General features: G+C 35.2%; 1 protein-coding gene across 1 annotated transcript in view; it reads right to left on the reverse strand.

Annotated features, from left to right (window-relative positions):
• LRP1B (LDL receptor related protein 1B) overlaps positions 1 to 20372 on the reverse strand; it is a 2000743-nt gene that overhangs the window by 64699 nt on the left and 1915672 nt on the right. Inside the window, exon 84 of the mRNA XM_059166755.1 lies at positions 5689 to 5850. Coding sequence (XP_059022738.1) covers positions 5689 to 5850 — 162 coding nt within the window. The remainder of the gene's footprint in view (positions 1 to 5688; positions 5851 to 20372) is intronic.

Below are 20372 nucleotides of genomic sequence, written 5' to 3' on the forward strand. Positions count from 1 at the left end.
ATTAGAAGAGATCCAAAATCATGAGTGGGGAGAAAGGGGATAAAAAGAGGTTCAAAAAGGAAGAAAGAAAAAAGAAAAAAAAAAAAAAAAAGAAAAGAAAAGAAAAGAATTTTTTTAAAAAAAGAAAACACCTAAGAAAAATGTAAAAAAAATATATATATATATTAGATAAACTAGTAAAAAATCGTTAAAAAAGAAAAAGGTAACAGTTAAAAAAAAAAATTTTACCCGAAGGCGAGAAAAAAAAAAAATGAAAAAGAAAAAATTAAATTAACTGCAAGACTAAAAAAAATCACAGGAAAAAAGCCATGAGTTCCGTGCTTGGCTTTCTCCTCCTCTGGAATTCTGCTGCTCTCCTTGGTATTGAAACCGCACTCCTTGGTAGGTGAACTTGGTCTCGGCTGGATTTCTTGTTGATCTTCTGGGGGAGGGGCCTGTTGTAGTGATTCTCAAGTGTCTTTGCCCCAGGCGGAATTACACCGCCCTTACCCGGGGCCGGGGTGAGTAATCCGCTCGGGTTTGCTTTCAGGAGCTTTTGTTCCCTGAGCGCTTTCCGTAGAGTTCCAGAGGACGGGAATACAAATGGCGGCCTCCTGGTCTCCGGCCCGGAGGAGCCGAGAGCCCAGGGCCCCACTCCTCAGTGCGCCCTCAGAGAACAGCGCCCAGTTACTCCCGTCTGCCTGACCTCCGGCCGCGCTCCGAGCTCACCGAGCCTGCGACCGGTTCAAGGTAACACGGAGCTGCGAGCTTACTGTCGGCTCTGTCTCTGTAGCCGGCTTTCCCGTTCCAATACCCGCAAGCTCTGCGACACTCAGACACCCCCGATCCTTCTGTGACCCTGCGGGACCTGAGGCCACGCTGACCCCGCGTGGGCTTCGCCCCGGTTTAGCCTCTGGAGCGATGTCCCTCAGCGGAACAGACTTTTAAAAGTCCTGATTTTGTGCGCGGTTGCTCCACCGCTTGCCGGGAGCCGGCCCCTCCCCCCGGGGTCTATCTTCCCGTCGCTTTGGATTCACTTCTCCGCCGGTCCTACCTTTCAGAAAGTGGTTGTTTTTCTGTTTCCAGAATTGCTGTTCTTCTTCTCTTCGATCTGCCGATGGATTTTCAGGTGTTTGCAATCTTTAGATAAGCTATCTAGCTGATCTCTGGCTAGCTGAAGCAGTCTCAGCTTGCTACTTCTCCGCCATCTTGACTCCTCTGATAAACTAAGTTCTAATTGAAATTATAATGGGTTCTCAAGAAGATTACTAGAGAACTTTAAAAATACCAATGAGAGAACAAACAGATTTCCATTTGATTTTAACACTGGGCTCTTAGACACAGATTGAGTTGGTCCTCAATAACTTAAGTTATTAAGTACTAATAACCTCAGGTATTATTGGCCTCATGTTTAACATTCAGCTTTAAGTGTGAAATGCCATGCTTATTATTATTTTTTATTTATACTAGAAATCCTTGCTCCAGATATGTACAAAATGGAGCTATATTTGTTCTTAAACAACTTTCTAAAAGAATATTCCATTGTACTTTGCCAGTATTTATCTCTGTCTCTCCTCCCTGGGTGCTTCTGTTAAAATTAATTTGCATTTAGACCTCAGGATTTTATATTGCCATTAGAATCATGAAATGTTTTTACTCAGCACAACTAAGAACTGATGTTTTACCTCCCACTAATGGACCTTTAATTAGGCACTGTAATGAACCATTCTGTCATTCCTTCATTTATGGAGATAAGATTTTGTATATGCAAGATACAATTTTGACAGAACACCAGGTCCACTGAACCTTGCCGACTCACATATAATAGATCCTAAATTTATTATGCTTTTGTCAGTTTTTGGATTTATCATTTTAATGACACTGTCCACAGACTTACTTTGCTGCCAAAGAACAGCATCACCATACTGCAGGAATGTTTGTTGACATCTTGATCAACAACTCTTGGGGTCCCATTCTGACTGTAATATTACTACTTTGGGACCTTGAGCAAGTTATTTAACCTCTGTCTAAGGATTAATTGGTTAATTTTAATAAGTGCTTTGCAGTAAAAGGTGGGAAGTGCTATGACTGCTAATAGTGATAATAAAATGATAATGCAGCCTTTTATAATGCATCAGGCTACCTCAGACTGTGATTCTATTAAGTTGCCAATTAAAATATATGCTTACTCAATTTATTCTTTTTCAGAAACCAAATCGCTATGATGATGGCCACATAATATTTTTTTTAAACTTAGATCAAAAAGAAAAAAAAATGGCCATGCTTGAGCTTAAAAACATTTTTTTTCAAGTTAAAAAAAAAAAAAGATCAACATTCTATGATGATAGACCAATTGGGAACAGAGATAAGCTGCACAGAAAAATACCAGATGGTTGTAGCCTGATTAAATGTAGCTCTTGTACATTAAGTTGATTGTTCTTTTATTAACTTGTCTCCAAACTGTTTTCATTTATTTTCTATGATTATTTATTTATTTGACAAATGCCTTTGTTGGGTATAATCTCAAAGAGGTCGTCCCAGACAAATAGGAAGGAAACACACAATTAACAATAATACCAGATTAAAGTGAGTAGAAACAGACAGAAGTAAAGAAGCAGTGACTTGAAAATTCGAAAGAAAAAGCCATGCATTCTCTTGGGCAGATGTGAAGATCTTGACAAAAGAAATGGCCTTAAAACTGGACAGGGACAGATAGATAGGATTTGGCATGGAGAGAGGAAGGTGAGGAAGAATCCAAAGAAAGTGCATTCCAGAGGAAAAGAATAATGGGAGAAAGTTGCAATGCCGAGGAAACTGACGTGAGGAGAAGCAGGGTAAGTGTGGTTTTACTAGAATAAGAGAGAGGCTGCAAAAGTAGTCTGGATAGTAATAAGGGTCTGTGTTATGCAGGGGAATAGTTGGTGCTGTCCCTGATTTACTTGGAAATCTTTCAGGGTTGTGAGAATATTGAGAAAGAACCCATGAGTTGGTAGGTTGGAGTTGTACTGGAATATTCTGCTTTGTTGAGAAGAGGGAAGAGGAAGGAAGAGCCATGAGGTCATAAGCAAGGTGTGTAAACAAGGTGTGATACCAGCATATGACAAGATTGTTTTTTGCTAGATAAAATCTGTGGGCCTATGACACATACCACTTAAGAGATAATTCCTCAGTAGCTTTCTCTGCAAAATGAGAATAAAACCGGGTACCCCATCCCCTCACTTCCTTCTCCTCTGGAACCCTCTATTTCTAGGAGTCCAGAGTCTCTCATGAGTTTCCCTCACTGATTTCTTCCCATTTAGTTTTCCTCCCTTCCCCTATGGTCCTCCAAGCTATTCGTTATGCTCCACATATGAATGAAACCATATGATAATTGTTTCTCTCTGCCTGACTTATTTCACTTAGTATAATCCCCTCAGACAATCATATTTCTCAGTGTTGAATCATCATGTACCACCACTGCTAAAGCATGAGCTTACCTGGTTCATTAGTGAGATTAAACAGATTAGTAGAATTAAGGGGAAAAAAAGAATGAAACACATAGTGCCTGGATATAGAAAGATCTCAGTAAATGTGATTGAGACAGAAAACCATTCTTCTTATTATGGATACAACATACAGCTGTGGCTATTCTTTTGAGAATAGGTACAGAGCATGCGGAGAGAAAGCATGGAGATCAGTTAGTAAAAATGAAGGTAGGAAATGCTGGAAACGTCAATGAAGATAGTGGGGATGAAGCTGGTGAGAAGTGTTCAGGTCCTGGGCATATTTTAAAGGAACAAGTGAGAAAGAAGTTGGTGTGTAAAAGAAAGCAGTCAAGAATGAATTCAAAATAGATAAATGGGGATTAAGGAGTACACTTGTAGTGATGAGCACTCAGATTGTTGGGATTGTTGAATTGCTGGATTATGTACCCGAAACTAATATAACATTGTTTGTAACTATACTGGAATTAAAACAAAAAAATAGATAGGAAGATCTTTAAAAAAATAATAAAGTGGGTTAGATTTAAAAAAAAAAAAAAAAAGGATGAGTCCAAGATACTTGGACTCAAGTGAGGAGTGTTTCCTTTTATAGACGCAGGGTAAACTGGGGTAGAAGCAATTTGGGGTGAGAAAATCAGGTAAAGTTAGAGCCAACTCAAACTGTCAAATAGATACTTAGGTATAAAAATCTGGAATTCAGGAGGGAGGTTCAGCTAGAGATATACATTCATAATTGTTTGTATTTGGATGATACAAAAAGTCACATGATTAGTTAAATCATCTAAGCAAGTAGGTCTCAATCGCAGTCACACATATGAAACATGTGGAAACTTTACATGGTATTGAAGCCTAACAGAATCAGAATCTTTGGGGGTTATGTTTGGGAAACTGTGTCTTACAAAACTGTATGTAAAAATGTTTAACCTAATGTTCCGATTTGTATGGAAATCACAGGCTCATGGAGTGAGTTTTTGAGAAAAAAGAGATAAGAGACAGTCATGAGCCACTCCAATATTTAAAGGTCAGGGAGATGAGGTGGAACCAGCAAAAGACAGTGAAAAGGAATACCCAGTAAAATGGGAATGAAAAGAAGAGAGTGGTAAAGACAAATGAAAGTGTTTTAAAGGGAGAGTGATTAACTGCGGATTGTGGGATAAAATAAGAATTGATAATTGGCCATTGAATATGAGAACGTGGACAACAATGAAATAAATTAACTTGACCTGATGAACAATATTTTAGCAAAATAGTGAAGATAAAAACTTGCCAGAGGTGAGGTCAAAAGAAAAATGAGAGGAATGTAGCATGTAACAACTCCTTAGAATAAAGCTATGGGTAAAAACAAACAAACCAACCAGGAAAATAAAGTTGTGGGTAGAAAGATATGGGCACAAGGTAAAGTTGTTCAAGAAACAGCTAGGGGGAGAGGAAAATACTGATAAAGAAGAAAGGTGGGGACAGTTTTAAGAGATATATCCATGAGTAGCTAAGAGGGATTGAATGTATGAGTGGACAGTAGAACATTGGAGGTAGCATGGGGTTCTGGCTCCTAAGAAGACAGTCTATGGATCTAAAAGATAAAGTAGTTCAAGAGATGATGGTGATGGTGGGAGCTTGTGGCAGTTCTCTTTAGAAAGCTTCTATTTAATCAATGAAACAGAAAGCAAGTTCTTGAGTTCAGGATGAATTTGGGGAACAGGTATTAGAGGTTTGAGGAGAAAGGAGATGATCTGACCAAAACATCTAGGAGAGTCAGTAGATTAGCAAAATACAGTTGAAGGTATAGTAAGTGCCCATTTGAAATTAGTGGTAAAAACTCAAGTGATCCCAGTCTGTATGATTATGTGCTTTTCTTCAGTTGCATCCATCAGTGGGGTACCAGTTCAGAGAAGATGGAGAATTGGATTTAACCATGGTTAGAGTTTTCAAGGAAAGTATAATAGAAGGGAAGAGAGAGCAAGGGAACTGAGGGTCTATATGAGGGGGTGATTACAATGATGGATTATAGAATCTCAGCTGAGAAAGAAGAAACATGGAATCTTTAAAATGAGAAGAATGAGGAACAATGTAAAAAATTGTTGGAGCTGGGGTGATGGAGGGAGCGACCCTGAAAAATAAGGGGTTGCTGAAAATGAGATAATGGAAGGAACATCGAGATAAGAAAATTACTTAGCGTAAACATCAAAGTATGCTGTCAGACCGTCTTATGGGACTTGCTTTCACTTACAGTACTGACATCTGTCTCCAGTGTGATCGGGCTGGCAGTGGCAGTAGGGCTGGTTCCCAGCAGTCACACTGCAGGTCCCTCCATTTTGACAAAAGTCCTCACAGACAGTCTTACCACAGTTTGGTCCCGTGAACCCCAGTGCACAGCTGCAGGTGGGTCTCCCTATTGCAAAAGAAAAAGTAACAAAAAAGAAATTATTTGACTGGAATGGTTTATTTTCATGGAATCCTCACTAGATAAGAAACAGGAGACCAAGATTCTGGTCAATGTTTTTCCACTAGTTAACCTGTGGTTTTAGGCAGTAACTTGACCTCTGTGTGTCTTAGTTTTCCCATGTTCTAGTGAAGCCTAGATTAGAAGACAACTCAGGTTCACATCAGGTAAAATAACTGGAGCTCATTTTATGCATAATTACATATTTGAATAGGTGTGTTGTGCTCTGAAGTGTTTGTGTTATTTTTTGTACTTCTCTGTTCATGTCCATTTTGCTTTTTCAATTATTTTTGTTCCATTCGTATAGCAATGCAGATTGTTTTAGCCATTAGAATATAAAATAGAGACAATCATATCTCTTCTTTTATTTTTTCCTTTTTTTCTTTCTTTTTTTTTTTTTTTTTTTTTTTAGTGTTCAGTGATTCATTAGCTGCGTGTAACACCCATGTGCCCTCCTTAATACCCATCACCCGGGTACCCCATCCTCTCACTCCCTTCTCCTCTGGAACCCCCTATTTCTAGGAGTCCAGAGCTCTCATGAGCTGTTTCCCTCACTGATTTCTTCCCATTTAGTTTTCCTCCCTGCCCCTATGGTCCTCCAAGCTATTCCTTATGTTCCACATATGAATAAACCATATGATAATTATCTCTCTCTGCCTGATTTATTTCACTTAGTATAATCCCCTCAGACAATCATGTTTCTCAGTATTGAATCATCATGTACCACCACTGCTAAAGCATGAGCTCAGACTTACAAATAAATATTCTAATAAGTTCAAAGTGGGCATGCCACCTATATTTATGCAATTAGTTATTTTAGTTGATTTAAATATACATACTGCATTTAGTATATAAGCACTTAGTAAGCCCTACTTTATTTCATTTTGAGATTTTTATTTATGCATGGGAAAGGACTGTCATTTAGTAAGAAGATTTAAAGTCTAATATTAACAGCACACTAGAGCAAATCTAAGGGATCATCTATGGATATTTTTCTTTATTTGCTCAATAACACCACAAGTAAAGGTGAAAAATCCTTTAAGGTGTTTGGAACATAACACAGTTAACTGTTATATCAAGAATGAGTCTCTCTAACTGCCTAAGATGTCAAGGACTGGGTGAAAAATGGAGTATAGAGCTAGCTCTTGTAAGAGAGATTAAGGAAAACAAAATGAAATAATGGCCACCATTTGTAATGGTAAAAATGAAGTTTAGAGGTTGTGAAACTGTAAAGAAATAACATGAAAGAGAATAAAAAAATAAATTTAGTTATAGATCTGAATTAACTAGGACTTGGAAATGTTACTCAGTTGACTAGCATCAGAGAATATCCAACCATCTCCTCTCTCAACTTTGTAGACATGAAGCATAATTAGATTGGTCATAAAAATGTATGAGTATAAGGCTTAGACTTGAAGTGTGAAAATGATATGTTTTCTCTACTGCCATAGATTCTACATTTTACATTTTTTGAAAAACACTCATAAGTGAATAAAATGCCTCCAAATAAAATCCACACGTATTTCCAAGAGAATAAAAAGTTGAGGTTCCACAACCTATTTACTTATTTTGCTTTGAAAGCTCTCCACATACTTAAGCACACTTGAAGCTATTGCTTCTTAATGAACAAAGTTACATACATTTTTTATGGTGAGTAGCACTGCTTTATAGCTTATGTATAAATCTTACTAGTTTTGTGGCAGACAAATGCCTATTAATAGGTTGAGAAGCAAGGTAAATTTTACATACATTAAAAGCTGAGTCATATCATGTTTAACATTTCCAGAAAATGGCTTTAAAATTTTTAGCTAATTATTTCTCTTATAATGGTAGTGAATTTTCTAGTTGTTGCTTACATATAGACAAAATATCTTCACAGGAACAATAGTGGTTGAAAAACAAAGACACAAACAAGAGAATGAATAGTGGTAGAAGATGAAGAGGATAGAGAATTGTTAGAACACAAGTACTAAGGAAAATAAAAGACCTGAACAAAGGAAGTAATTCCTCTTCATCAACAAGAACCAGTGAATACCTTACCGAGAAATAAAACAGATAAACAGGAATACAAATTAACATGAGCTAAATGTGGAAAAAAAAATAGACCACAAAGTACACGAGAAATCAAAAGGAATTAGAATAATCTCAAAAAGTGCCATATGGTGGTAGGACTTAAGCACCATAGATTTATGGGTTTTTTTCCCCCATTGTTTTCCATGTTTTTTAAAATTAGGAGTGAAAAACATTAAAGTGATAGAAGTTTGAAAGAAACAAATGCAACCCACTAAGGCACTTGAAAACTGCTCTATCCCAGTCACTGAGAGAATGATGCCATGCCTTTATCTCATTTACAGCTGTTTTGAAACTAGGGCAGAGTGACCAGTTTTTCCCCAACCTCCACCCCCAGCATATGCCTCAGATCATTTAGATTCTGGCTGAATTATTTTCAAAAGGCTTCTTTCTCTTCCTTTAAAGAGAAGATTTCTTTTTGACAAGAAGAAATCTTCATATTCAGGGGAACATTACCAATTTGAAGCTGTGTGTTGATAACAGCAGATCTTTTGTTTGCTGATGGGAAATGAACCATCTGTTACAGAATTTTATAATGGGCTCCATCTAATATTTTCAGGATTCTCTCTGGGTGTACCCTAATAAGTTGCATTGGATTTATTTATAAAGATTTTTTAGGTAACTCAATTTGATTTTGGCATTTGAAAAGGCAACAATACTGTTACGATGACTAAGGTATAGATTTATAGCAGTGAAGCGTCCAGGGAGCTTGGGAGTTGACAGCCTACAAGGGTAGTATAATCAGGAAGAGCATCAATTAACTGGAGGAAGGAGGGGGAGGATCAGGTTGTTGCCTCTAATCAGTCTGCTTTCTGTAGCATTTAGACGTTTAAAATGTGGGTTGTCAGGTCCCCTGGACATATGCTATCTGTGCCAAATACCAGTGGTGGAACCATGAGCACCACTTCTCTGTTTCTTTCCCCCATGAAAAACAAATAAATAAATAAATGGGGGTAATAATATGGGGTTGTTCTGCAGAATCAAGTAAAGTAAATGAGATTATGCATGCAAAGCATTTCTAAAGGTACTAGGCACACAGAAGGCACTCAGTGACACTTTAGCTCTGTTTATTATTATTACCGTTGTTATTTCTACTGAGATTCACCATTCTTCATTTTGTGACTGTGTCCTAAAGAGACACTGTAACATTCTAAGAAAATCTTTTGGAAAACTGTCTTAAATTACACGTTTTATCTCCATTATTTATTTAAGATAAAACAAACTGAGGGTTCCTGGAAGGAAGGGGGGTATGAGAGATGGGGTGGCAGGGAGATGGACATTGGGGAGGGTATGTGCTATGGTGAGTGCTGTGAATTGTGTAAGACTGATGAATCACAGACCTGTACCCTGAAACAAATAATACATTATACGTTATATTTTTTAAAGTGATAGTATAAAGCAGAAAAACTCCATTAAGTCTCAGACTTCAACATCTTTAACTTTGGAAGATGGGTCTTTTTCCTCTCTTTACTTTCTCAACATGCTTAATTCTACACTTTAGTAAGAAAGAACACACACATACAAACCCCACGAAACAAATACAAACAAAAAAATAATCACACCTATTATTTTTATCAAGTCCATTTACTTGAATAACTTCAAATTTTGATATATACTTGAGCTTTTTAAGAGTCTACACTCACAGCTTTCAGTTCTATCAAATGCATGAAAAAATCTTTGATCATAAAGTCACATTCCAATCCTTCAGTGGATTTACAGTTTTTATTTTTTTCAGTATACAAAAAGATGTGTCTTAACCTGTTACTTCTCTTTGCTATTTCAGAAAAGAGGACAGATCCCTCAACATGTATGTATTATTCACATAAATCAATTCTGATTCCCTAGCGGTAAAAGAGGTTGAGGGATGGAGAAGTTAATGTGTATTTATATAGTCTTGCAAAGCTTATCTCTGATCTCTTAATCCCTAAATCCACTGATTTCTTTTCAATCATCCTCCTCCTTAAATGTCTGCATAATTTACACATTTTAGTTTTGAAATTTATTTTTTCTTTTTTATTACACATTTTATTACACATCTACTCTTAAAAAATTCTTGGTTTCTAAGACACTACCATTGTTGATTTCCTGTTTTTCCTTTTCAGTTGCCTTTATGTTTTCTCTTTCTGTCTCTTAAAATATATTATTCCAGACTTCTTTTTGGTGATACACTTTCATGGTTACAATAATTGTTTCTCTATTCAAATACTTTAGCATCAGTTTCCTGACTCTGGGCTCATTCGCCTTCCTAAATGACAGGTCTTCAGTCTCAGTCTTTGTTGTATGTCTCGTATATGTGTCTCTGGCTGCTCAGTAGGTTCAACTCTCCCATGACCCACAAGAGAGAAAATTCTTCTCATAAATATTGTCCTGGTAGCTTACACAATTTCTGAAGACTAGGTTCTCCTAGTACTAGGTCTGCTCCATATTCAAGTTCGACATTGTATGTTAGCAAAGTGCCTTACTAGCTGTGTACAACAAGTGAAGCTTAGTTTATTTGCTCCATTAATTCATTATTAATTTATCTGCTTCTGTTCATAGTCGAATGGAAACTGGTTGCATATATCTTCAAAAATGTGCCGGCAAATTTTTATGCATCAAGTTAAATAATAAATAAACTGTTTAGATTTAACTGGATAACCAAGTATGTCAAATATGGCAAAAATATAACTAAAGGTGTTAATCATCTATAATCAGTAATATACATTAAGGAATATTCATTGATACAACTAAAGATTGTATTGCTCATAAGAAGAAAGGAAATGTCTTGGATTCGCACAGAGTTCTTGAAATTTTGCTGATCTTACATGGCCCTTACACACCAAAACTAGTCTCAGTAAAAATGGTTAATTCTGAAATAGTTCATAAGAATATTTAACAGGAACTAAATGAGTTTAATAAATTTGGTAAATAATAATAAGTTATTTGTTTGTTTTTTGGTATTAGACAGACTGGGAATCAAATCTTACTAGATATTTATTAATTGTGTGGCTTTGCAAAACTTACCTTAACTCACTAGACATAAAAAGGTGCTATTATATGCTGTATTATATGCTGGTAAAACACGCAGCACAATGTCTGCCACATAGCAAGTACTTATTGGTAGTGTTATTTTTAGTAGTTGTATTGGTATTATTACTATTAGTATTTTTATTAAGCAAATTATCAACTGAGGCTATTATTTAAACTTAACTAAGTACATGTGTTTTTATTAAGAAACTACATATGGAATCCCAATACACATTTTTCCATATGTATTCTTTAGAAAATAACATAAATATATATCCATATATATCAACTCAAAATAATGTTTTAAAATGTATAATAAAGATGGAATCTTTTCTATTATATAGATAGGTAACTACATGAATATTATAATGATTTACCATTAGTCCTTAATCCTTGTTAAATGAAACATTAAATTTTTATGATTTGGTTATAGTTTACCTCTAGAGAGATGGTCCTATATGACTATATTTTACTTTTGTTATACAGTTATAACCAGTTATTTCTTTGATGTGGGTAGATAATATTGCTGATTTTGGGGGTAACAATTTCTTGGAGCATTGACTTTGGAATAATCTAGATTTTTGGATTCTACTTATCCTACTTAACTATTCTAGCTCACATCTGAAAATTACCACAATGTAGACATCATGGAATGATAAGGATTAAATAAGGCCTTATGTTTAAGGAATTTGCCACAGTTCTTGGCACTTATTAAGCATTCAAAATGTAGTGGGCACTATAATAAAATACGGCTTGCAAAATTTCCAAAGTATTATAATCACTGACTATATATCCCATATAGAAAAGGCTATTTACTTGCTAATGATTTTAGAGTAAAATTTGCAGTATAGCTTTTGGTCAAGTAATATATGGATAAATATCAATCAATGCTCAAAAGCATACATTCCTATTTGAATATTATAAAAGTGTGTCTGTTGGCATTTTTCAGTAATTTGATGTAATACCGGTGTCTGTTTTTAAAAGCTAGATTTATTTAATAAACAGTATTTAAGCTGATTATAAAGATGCTACTCATCAGTGTGATTTAATCAATACTGTATGACTTTAAGTAGGTAAAATTACATCTCTGCTCAATATTGGACAAATAAATCATGACTCCTTTTTTCTATATAAACATAATGCTAGAAAAATGTGTGGTTGATTGCCATGAAGGAATGCTCTAGCTCAAGCAATTACTCGTGAACATCCTATGAGACAGTGACAGTGTTTATTATTTCTGAGGGGAAGATACCTGCTAGTGAGCATCATTAGTAGGTTCTCTTTTCAAGCAATTTATTTGGAATTCATACTATTTATCAATGTGAACCATGCATCTTACTCTGTTTAATTTGGTACTCATTGAGTGAGTCTGTTCCTTGTAAAGTTTTATCCCTGGTTGTAATGTTTTCTACCTAACTAGTTTTCTATAGTCATTGTTTAGTTCAAACAGTCTGATAAATGCATTGAGTCTAAGTAATATAATTTAATTGACATTTAAACTGCAGAGCATATTTTCAAATGCTGACACTTAATGCTCTATGAAAATAGTGTCTAAAAGTTACACACTCTTTACTCACAACATCTTTACTATTTGAACAAAAACCACATTCTTGTTATTTTATATAGGATAAAAATAATAAACTGAGAGACAAGTCACCATAGCCTCATTCTGTTTGATACTAGGTGGCAATCAGAATGCCCACTGCCTGACCCCTTGCCCCCAAGACCACTCTGTTTTGTGAAATCTGTCTTCACTTCTGATTTAGACTCAAGTAATCAAAGTTTTGAATGCTTAAAAAAATTGCTAGACTTTTTGATGAAGAGATTTGACATTCCACTTTTCTACTTTATATAATGTCTTCCTGGACAGAAAGTGAGTGCCCATTTATATATAATTTTAGTAAGTTGACTATAGCTGTCGAGTTGTCTTAAGTATCATAAAGATTACAGAGAACTATTCAGTAAAGCCTGAAAAAGAAAACGAGGAACTGTGGGCCTTAGCAAGCTCCCTCCCAGGTGCTACTTAATATATTCCGACATGTTTCAAATTATAGGTCACAATCTATTTATACTTCTGAAAAGTTCGTTTTCAGCCAGCTTTGTGAAAATGAGACTGAAATATTTTTGTCCTTTCTGTGAATACAAGGAAGCCACCTCAAACCTGAGATTAGCTTAGAAAGCCGTAAGACTTAACTTCAGTGCTGCTTTCACGATGTGGTCCAAATGAACAAGTAACTGATAAAAAAAAGTCCACAGCAGAATTAGAATCTTACTTTCAAACTCTCAAAGGTTTTTTGTGAAGGTGCATGGACTGAGAACATCACCTGGCACTCACTAAGCAGTCAAATATAGACTAATTACCATGATATTGGAAATAATAATTATTATTATTATTTTAAATTCTAATAATTATTATCATTACTTAATTTTTAATTCTCACAGCAATGCATGTTAATTGTGGAACTTGGAAAATACAGACATACAAGGAAAGATCTATTTCCTCACACAGACAATTTATGTATGCATTTTTTCCCATATTGGGCTCATATTGTATAAACAGTTTTATTTCTTGTCCCTTAAAACTTTAAATGTACAATGTGAATTACTTGGATCTTGTGATGTTTTTATTTTTAATTTTTAAGGAGCCTCAAAATTCCATTTTCCACAGTGATTGTACCGATTTACCTTCCCACCAACAGCTCATGAAGGTTCCCTTTCCTCCACATCCTTGTTGACATTTGTTATTTCTTGTCTTTTTGATACTAACCATTCTGACTGGTGTAAGGTCATATATCATGGTGGTTTTGATTTGCACTTCCCTGGTGATTAGTGATGCAGCATTATTTACAAGAGCCAAGATATGGAAGTAATCTAAGTATCCATTGATAGATAAATGAATAAAAAAGGTGTGATATATATGTGCAATGGAATATTACTCAGTCATAAGAAAGAAGGAGATTTTGTAGTTTTTGATGACACAGATGGACCTAGACTATAGATGGACTTAGAGGGTATTATGCTAAGTGAAGTAAATCAGGCCGCTTTATTTTGCCAGGGTGGCTCAGTCAGTTAAGCATTTGCCTTCAGTTCAGGTCATGATCCCAGAATCCTGGGATGGAGCCCTATGTCAGCCTCCCTGCTCAGTGGGGAGATGTTTCTCCCTCTGCTTGCCCCTCCCCCTGGCTCATGCCTCTCTCTCTGTCAAGTAAATAAAATAAAATCTCTTCCAAAAAACAAAAAACAAAAAACAAATTCCATATGCCTCTGTTTATATATGGAATTTGAAAAACAAAACACACAATAAATAATGGACCCACAAATACATAGCAAACTGGTGGCTGCCTGCCACAGGAGAGGCAGTGGGGATGGACAAAATAGATGAAGGGAAGAGGGACATACAGGTTACCAGTTGTGGAAGGAATAAACCACAGGGTGAAAGGTACCAGCGTAGGAAATATCGTCAATGATACTGGACTAGCATTGCATGGTGACAGATGGCAGCTACACTTGTGATGAGCATAGCATAAATTAGAGTTGTCAAATCACTTAATTGTACACCTGAACCTAATGCAACATTGTGTATCAACTATACTTCAGTAAAAATAAGATAGATACAATGTGAATATTTTACTATATTATCATATATTCTACAAATCTGGCTTTATTTGTCATATAACATTGATCTTTTAGGTATGCTTTATCCTACATATTAACTATTTAGCCCTGAACTGCTATGCTATAACTGCTTAGCTATAACTATGCTTTATCCTACATATTAATTATCTCCAATTTTATATTCTAAATAACACTATGTTGAACAACTTCACTTCTAAATATTTTGGCTTTTATCATTATGTAATCCTTAGAATATGTTTCTAAAAATTTCATTATTTTAAGGACACAAAACCTTTTAAACTCTTGGTGAGTATTTCAAAATTGCTTGCTTCATGATATGCACGTGAACATTTTCTTCTGATAGTGATTTAAAGATGCTGGTTTCATCTGTGTGTGACTCGACTTCTCTTGTACTTCCTCCTCGCCAAACTTCTCCTTCCTCTTTTTCCTCTTTTCTCCTCTTTTTGTATGTTTGTGTGCATATGTGTGTGAGATTCATCTTTTGCCATTTACTCATTTTGCTGTTTTTCCCCCCTACTTGATTTGTGATGGCTATGTATTTTTATGTCACTTATTTGTTAAAATTATATACCCTATTTTATGTTTTCAATTTTATATTTTCAATATAATATTCTCTTAGATCCTTAAAAAGCAAGTAGGACCACATACCCAACTCTTAGCACTCCTTAAATATAAACAATATTTATGTTAAGGAAGCTAGGACATCAAGATTAATTTCAATTTAAAAAGTTCTAATTTAAATAAAAAGTGAAAGAAAAACAAAGATGGGCAGTTTATGTGCATGTTCACCCTTTATCAAGCTGTTAATTAGGTGATTGTGTACTTCATGTCCTTGGTACAGATGTGACTTGAGGGACATTAGTATTTACATTTTGTCATTAGTCCCATGATGTTTTGAGGGTATCCAAAAGTTCCCAGCTTAACTTGTCTTTGAGCAAACATTTTTAGGGCAGCTATATTTGATCTTATTTAATGGCAGCCATATATGTCACCTTCATATTTGGGACAGTGTTGTGGGCAGAAAGAGCCTGAATTAATAAGAAAGAAAAGACTCACCGTCTACTTATTATTTTAAGGCCCTTCCTAGAGTGCCTGAGTGGCTGAGTCTTTAAGCTTCTATCTTTGGCTCAAATCACGATGCCAGGGTCCTGGGATCTGGTCTCTCGTAGGGCTCCCTGCTCAGCAAGAAGCCTGCTTCTCCCTCTCCTTGCTGCACCCTGAACTGCCTTTTCTGTTCTCACTCTCTCTCAAATAAATAAATTAATTAAATATTTAGAAAAAATAAAAAATAAAGGCCCTTTCTGTTGCAGTGAGAAGTAGTGAGAAGAATCCCCCTCCCCCCACACTCCCGCAACCCTCATTGGGGGGCACTTTCCTCTTATTTTATTTAGTTCTGGGGACAAAACCTTTCACTGTCAAAGTCCATAGATATGGTAATAGAGAGGGTTACAGTGAGAGCTTCTGTGCTCTACTTTCTATATTCATTTAAGACATCCAATACAAATGTATTATCTACTATAAAAAATTGCACCATCACTCCTTTTCCTAGGCAGTCCTTCTGTGTACTTTCAAACTCCCTAAATTCAGAGTGGCCTTCCCTTCTGCACAATTCCAAACTTTATGCATGGCAGTATTTGGGTATATTGTCCCAAATTTATAAACTCTCTCGCTCTATTACTCTAAATCAGCTGTGTAGAAAATCTTATTTCGGGGTGCCTGAGTAGCTCGTGGCTGTCATTAAGCATCTGCCTTTGGCTCAGGTCATGATCCCAGGGTCCTGGGATAGAGCCCCGCATCATGTTCCCTGCTCTGTAGGAAGCCTGCCTCTCCCTCTCCCACTCCCCGTGCTTGTGTTCCCTCTCTTGTTGTGTCTCTCTCTGTCAAATAAATAAATAAAATCTTAAAAAAAAAAAAGAAAAAGAAAACCTTGTTTCATTTTGATATGAACATGAAAAGTCTAAATAACAGAAAGGAAAAGACCAAACAGTATCAATGTACTTTGGAGAATAAATATTTATAAAAGTTAAGATTAATTGTAAATATATATAGATAATCACATAAATATCCTCATAATCATGATGAGAAAAACTCTTCAATTATTCTCAATTTTCTATAATAGAATGATAGAGTAATTCAGTGCTTTACCCTCATTTCCATTATTTTGCCCAAGCAAACTTTATCTTAATATCCTCCTATGAGCAGGTCATAGATATGAAGTACATGTACACCTGTCGATATAATCAATGTCAAACTTCATTTTGCAGTACTTTCCTATATGAATATAGTTCATATATTTTATTTCTAGCTTTCTCTATTATAAAGAAAAAACTTAAGGAATGAAGAAACACTCAATTTTTTAATTATGCCTCTCAGATGTGTGCTTTTAATTAACTGGTGACATTTCCTTTGTTCAGTTATTACAGTTCTATACAACTGTCATAACTTATAAATTTTAATTAAGGCTGCCCCAGACCCTAGTCATATACTGTCCACATAGGAATTTGCCAAAAGGCTTAACCATAAGTAAACCAACAATGAATAAATCCATGAATTGCCCATGGGGATTTGTTACACAAATTAACATTTGTGTGGAGATAATGAGGTTCTACAGTCTATAATACCAAATAATGTTTTTATAAAACCATATTTTTAAACATAAAAAATGCTTTGTGTATGATTTAATTGGATAGGATATTATTATTAATAATTAGATGCTCTATGACAATAAACTACATGGCCACATAGCAAGTTAAATTCATATAAGGACTCATTTCTATTACTGATTTGAAATATATATATTTTTTCTGAACATGTTATCTATGTAAATCAAGATCTAATTATCTGGGTGCAAAGATAAAATTGATATATTATAGATTTTAAGGATACAGCAAGATCTGGGCAAATGATTTGAACAAAACATTAGAAGTTGTGCTGTATCCACCTATAGTTCAGGATCCATTAACAGAACAGCAAATTCAGTGTTTCATAGAGATTTGTCCTTGTGGATCCATTGCAGATTGAATAGATATTCATGGTTTGGAGTACCAAACTTTTTCCATTTAAATATTTCTGAAGGTAAATAAAAGAAAATTATCTGGTTATAATCTCCAGAATTTTATTATTATTATTATTATTATTATTTTAAAGATTTTATTTATTCATTTGACAGAGAGATCACAAGTCGGCGGAGAGTCAGGCAGAGAGAGAGAGAGAGAAGCAGGCTCCCGCTGAGCAAAGAGCCCGATGCGGGGCTCGATCCCAGGACACTGAGATCATGACCTGAGCCGAAGGCAGCGGCTTAATCCACTGAGCCACCCAGGCGCCCCCAGAATTTTATTATTTTAATGAGAAAATCAACAATCAAATAATAAAATCTTTAAACAACTCATTTGTGCAAGAAAAACTTCTCTCCTAAAGGAAATGGTATCTGTGTTGCTAAAATACAATTACAGGTTGTATCCTTTTACCACACATCCATTCAATTTTCACTTGCATGGTCCCAGTACTGCAATTTCTCCCACAGCAATAGAATACACTCTACTGTAAGGAGTAGCTTCTCTTAGAATGAAAATATGTAGTAAGACCTAGTGCCTTTTTATTTCAGTCAAGGTGCTGCATAGGTTTTCAGAATTCTATTAAGTATCTAGAAAACCTTAATTTATCAATTAATCATAAGTCAAAAATATCTATAGACATAAAATTATCATATTTAAAGAAAGAGTAATGCTTTTACTACTAGAATGCAAATCAGAAACAGTCTGGTTCCTCTAAACTCCATTGAAAATACTTCCTCATGTGGTTCTTTCAGTTAGCATTATGCTAAACACTTCAAAGAATAGCATAAGCAATAGAAGCAGTGAAAACTCCCAGTAAGACAGAAATTAACAGTGTAAGGGATGTGAAGATCATATGGATTAATTTTCCACTTGACTAAATTTGCATTTATTGTAGTAGAATTAAATCTGCATAAATTTCATTTTAATAGTTGCTCAGTGTCCTTTGCACTGAGTTTTGGAATTTACAAATTATATTTTTATTATGCACTGGGGTTAATTTTTCCCATGGGAACACATTTTAAATATAATAGCACTAAGTAGAAAACTATATTTTAATGTTCACTTATGTACTGTAGCAAACACTTTTTGCAAACAGAGCTATTGCATAAATTAATAAGAATTTCAAGTATACATATACATATATGTATGTTACATATATGTATGTTACATATATACATATAACAAGTATACCTTAACATAATACTATCCTGATATTTTCAAAGCATATTGTACACTATATTACAATGCCAATAAAGCAGTTATGATTTTAGATATGAATTATGATGCTATCAGACGTACTGATGGAGTGTATTTATATTTAACTTAAATTTTAAATTTAACCTAATTTAATTTAATTTTCAATAGAAAATGAGGTTTAGCATTAGGCTAACTGTTCAGTTAAAAAGGAACATACAAAGGAATGAAACTGGAGCACTTTCTTATACCATACACAAAAATAAATTCAAAATGGATTAAAGTCCTAAATATGAGGGAGGAATCTATAAAAATCCTAGAGGGGAACATACACAGTGACCTATTTGACATTGACCAAAGCAACTTCTTTCTAGATAGGTCTCCTGAGACAGGGGAAACAAAGGCAAAAATAAACTGTTGGGAGTTTATCAAAATTAAAAGCTTCTGCACAGTGAAGAAAACAATCGACAAAACTAAAAATAAACCTATGGAATGGGAGAAGATATTTGCAAATGACATATCTGAGAGTTAGTATCCAAACTATATAAAGAACTTATAAAACTCAACATCCAAAAAATAATAATTCAACTTAAAAATGTGAAGACGTAGATAGACACGTTTCCAAATAAGAGATACAGATGGCCAACATACACGTAAGAATATGCTCAGCATCACTGATTAATAGAAAAATGCAAATCAAAACTACAATATCACCTCACACCTGTCAGAATGGCTAAAATCAACAACATAAGAAACAGCAGGTGTTGTAGAGGATGTAGAGAAAAGGGAACCCTCCTGCACTGTTGGGAGTGCAAACTGGTGCAGACACTCTAGGAAACAGTATGGAGATTCCTCAGAAAGTTAAAAATAGAACTACCCTATGATCCAGCAGTTGGACTATAAGGTATTTACCCAAAAAAATACAAAATACTAATTTAAAGGGACAGATGCACCCCAATGTTATAGCAGCATTATCTATTAAGAACCAAATTATGGGGGCACCTGGGTGGCTCAGTGGGTTAAGCCTCTGCCCTCAGCTCAGGTCATGATCTCAGGGTCCTGGGATCAAGCCCCACAAAGGGCTCTCTGCTCAGCGGGGAGCCTGCTTCCTCCCTCTCTCTGCCTGCATCTCTGCCTACTTGTGATCTCTGTCTGTCAAATAATAAATAAAATCTTAAAAAAAAAAAAAAAAGAACCAAATTGCGGAAATAGCCTAGATCAAAGAAATAGTGGTATATACATACAATGTAATATAACTAAACTATAAAAAAGAACAAAATCTTGTCATTTGCTACAGCTTGGATAGAGCCAGAGAATATTTTGCTAAGTAAAATAAGTCAGTCAAAACATATACCATATGATTCTATATGTGGAATTTAATAAAACAAATGAGAAAAAGGGGAAAAAGGAGAAAGAGAGAGGCAAGCCAAGAAACAGACTCTTAACTATGGAGAACAAATGGAGAGTCACCAGCTGGGAGGTAGGTAGTGAAGGATTGGTTAATGGTTA

Source organism: Mustela lutreola, chromosome 3 (genome assembly GCF_030435805.1).
Source record: "Mustela lutreola isolate mMusLut2 chromosome 3, mMusLut2.pri, whole genome shotgun sequence".
In the NCBI taxonomy this organism is placed as follows: Eukaryota; Metazoa; Chordata; class Mammalia; order Carnivora; family Mustelidae; genus Mustela; species Mustela lutreola.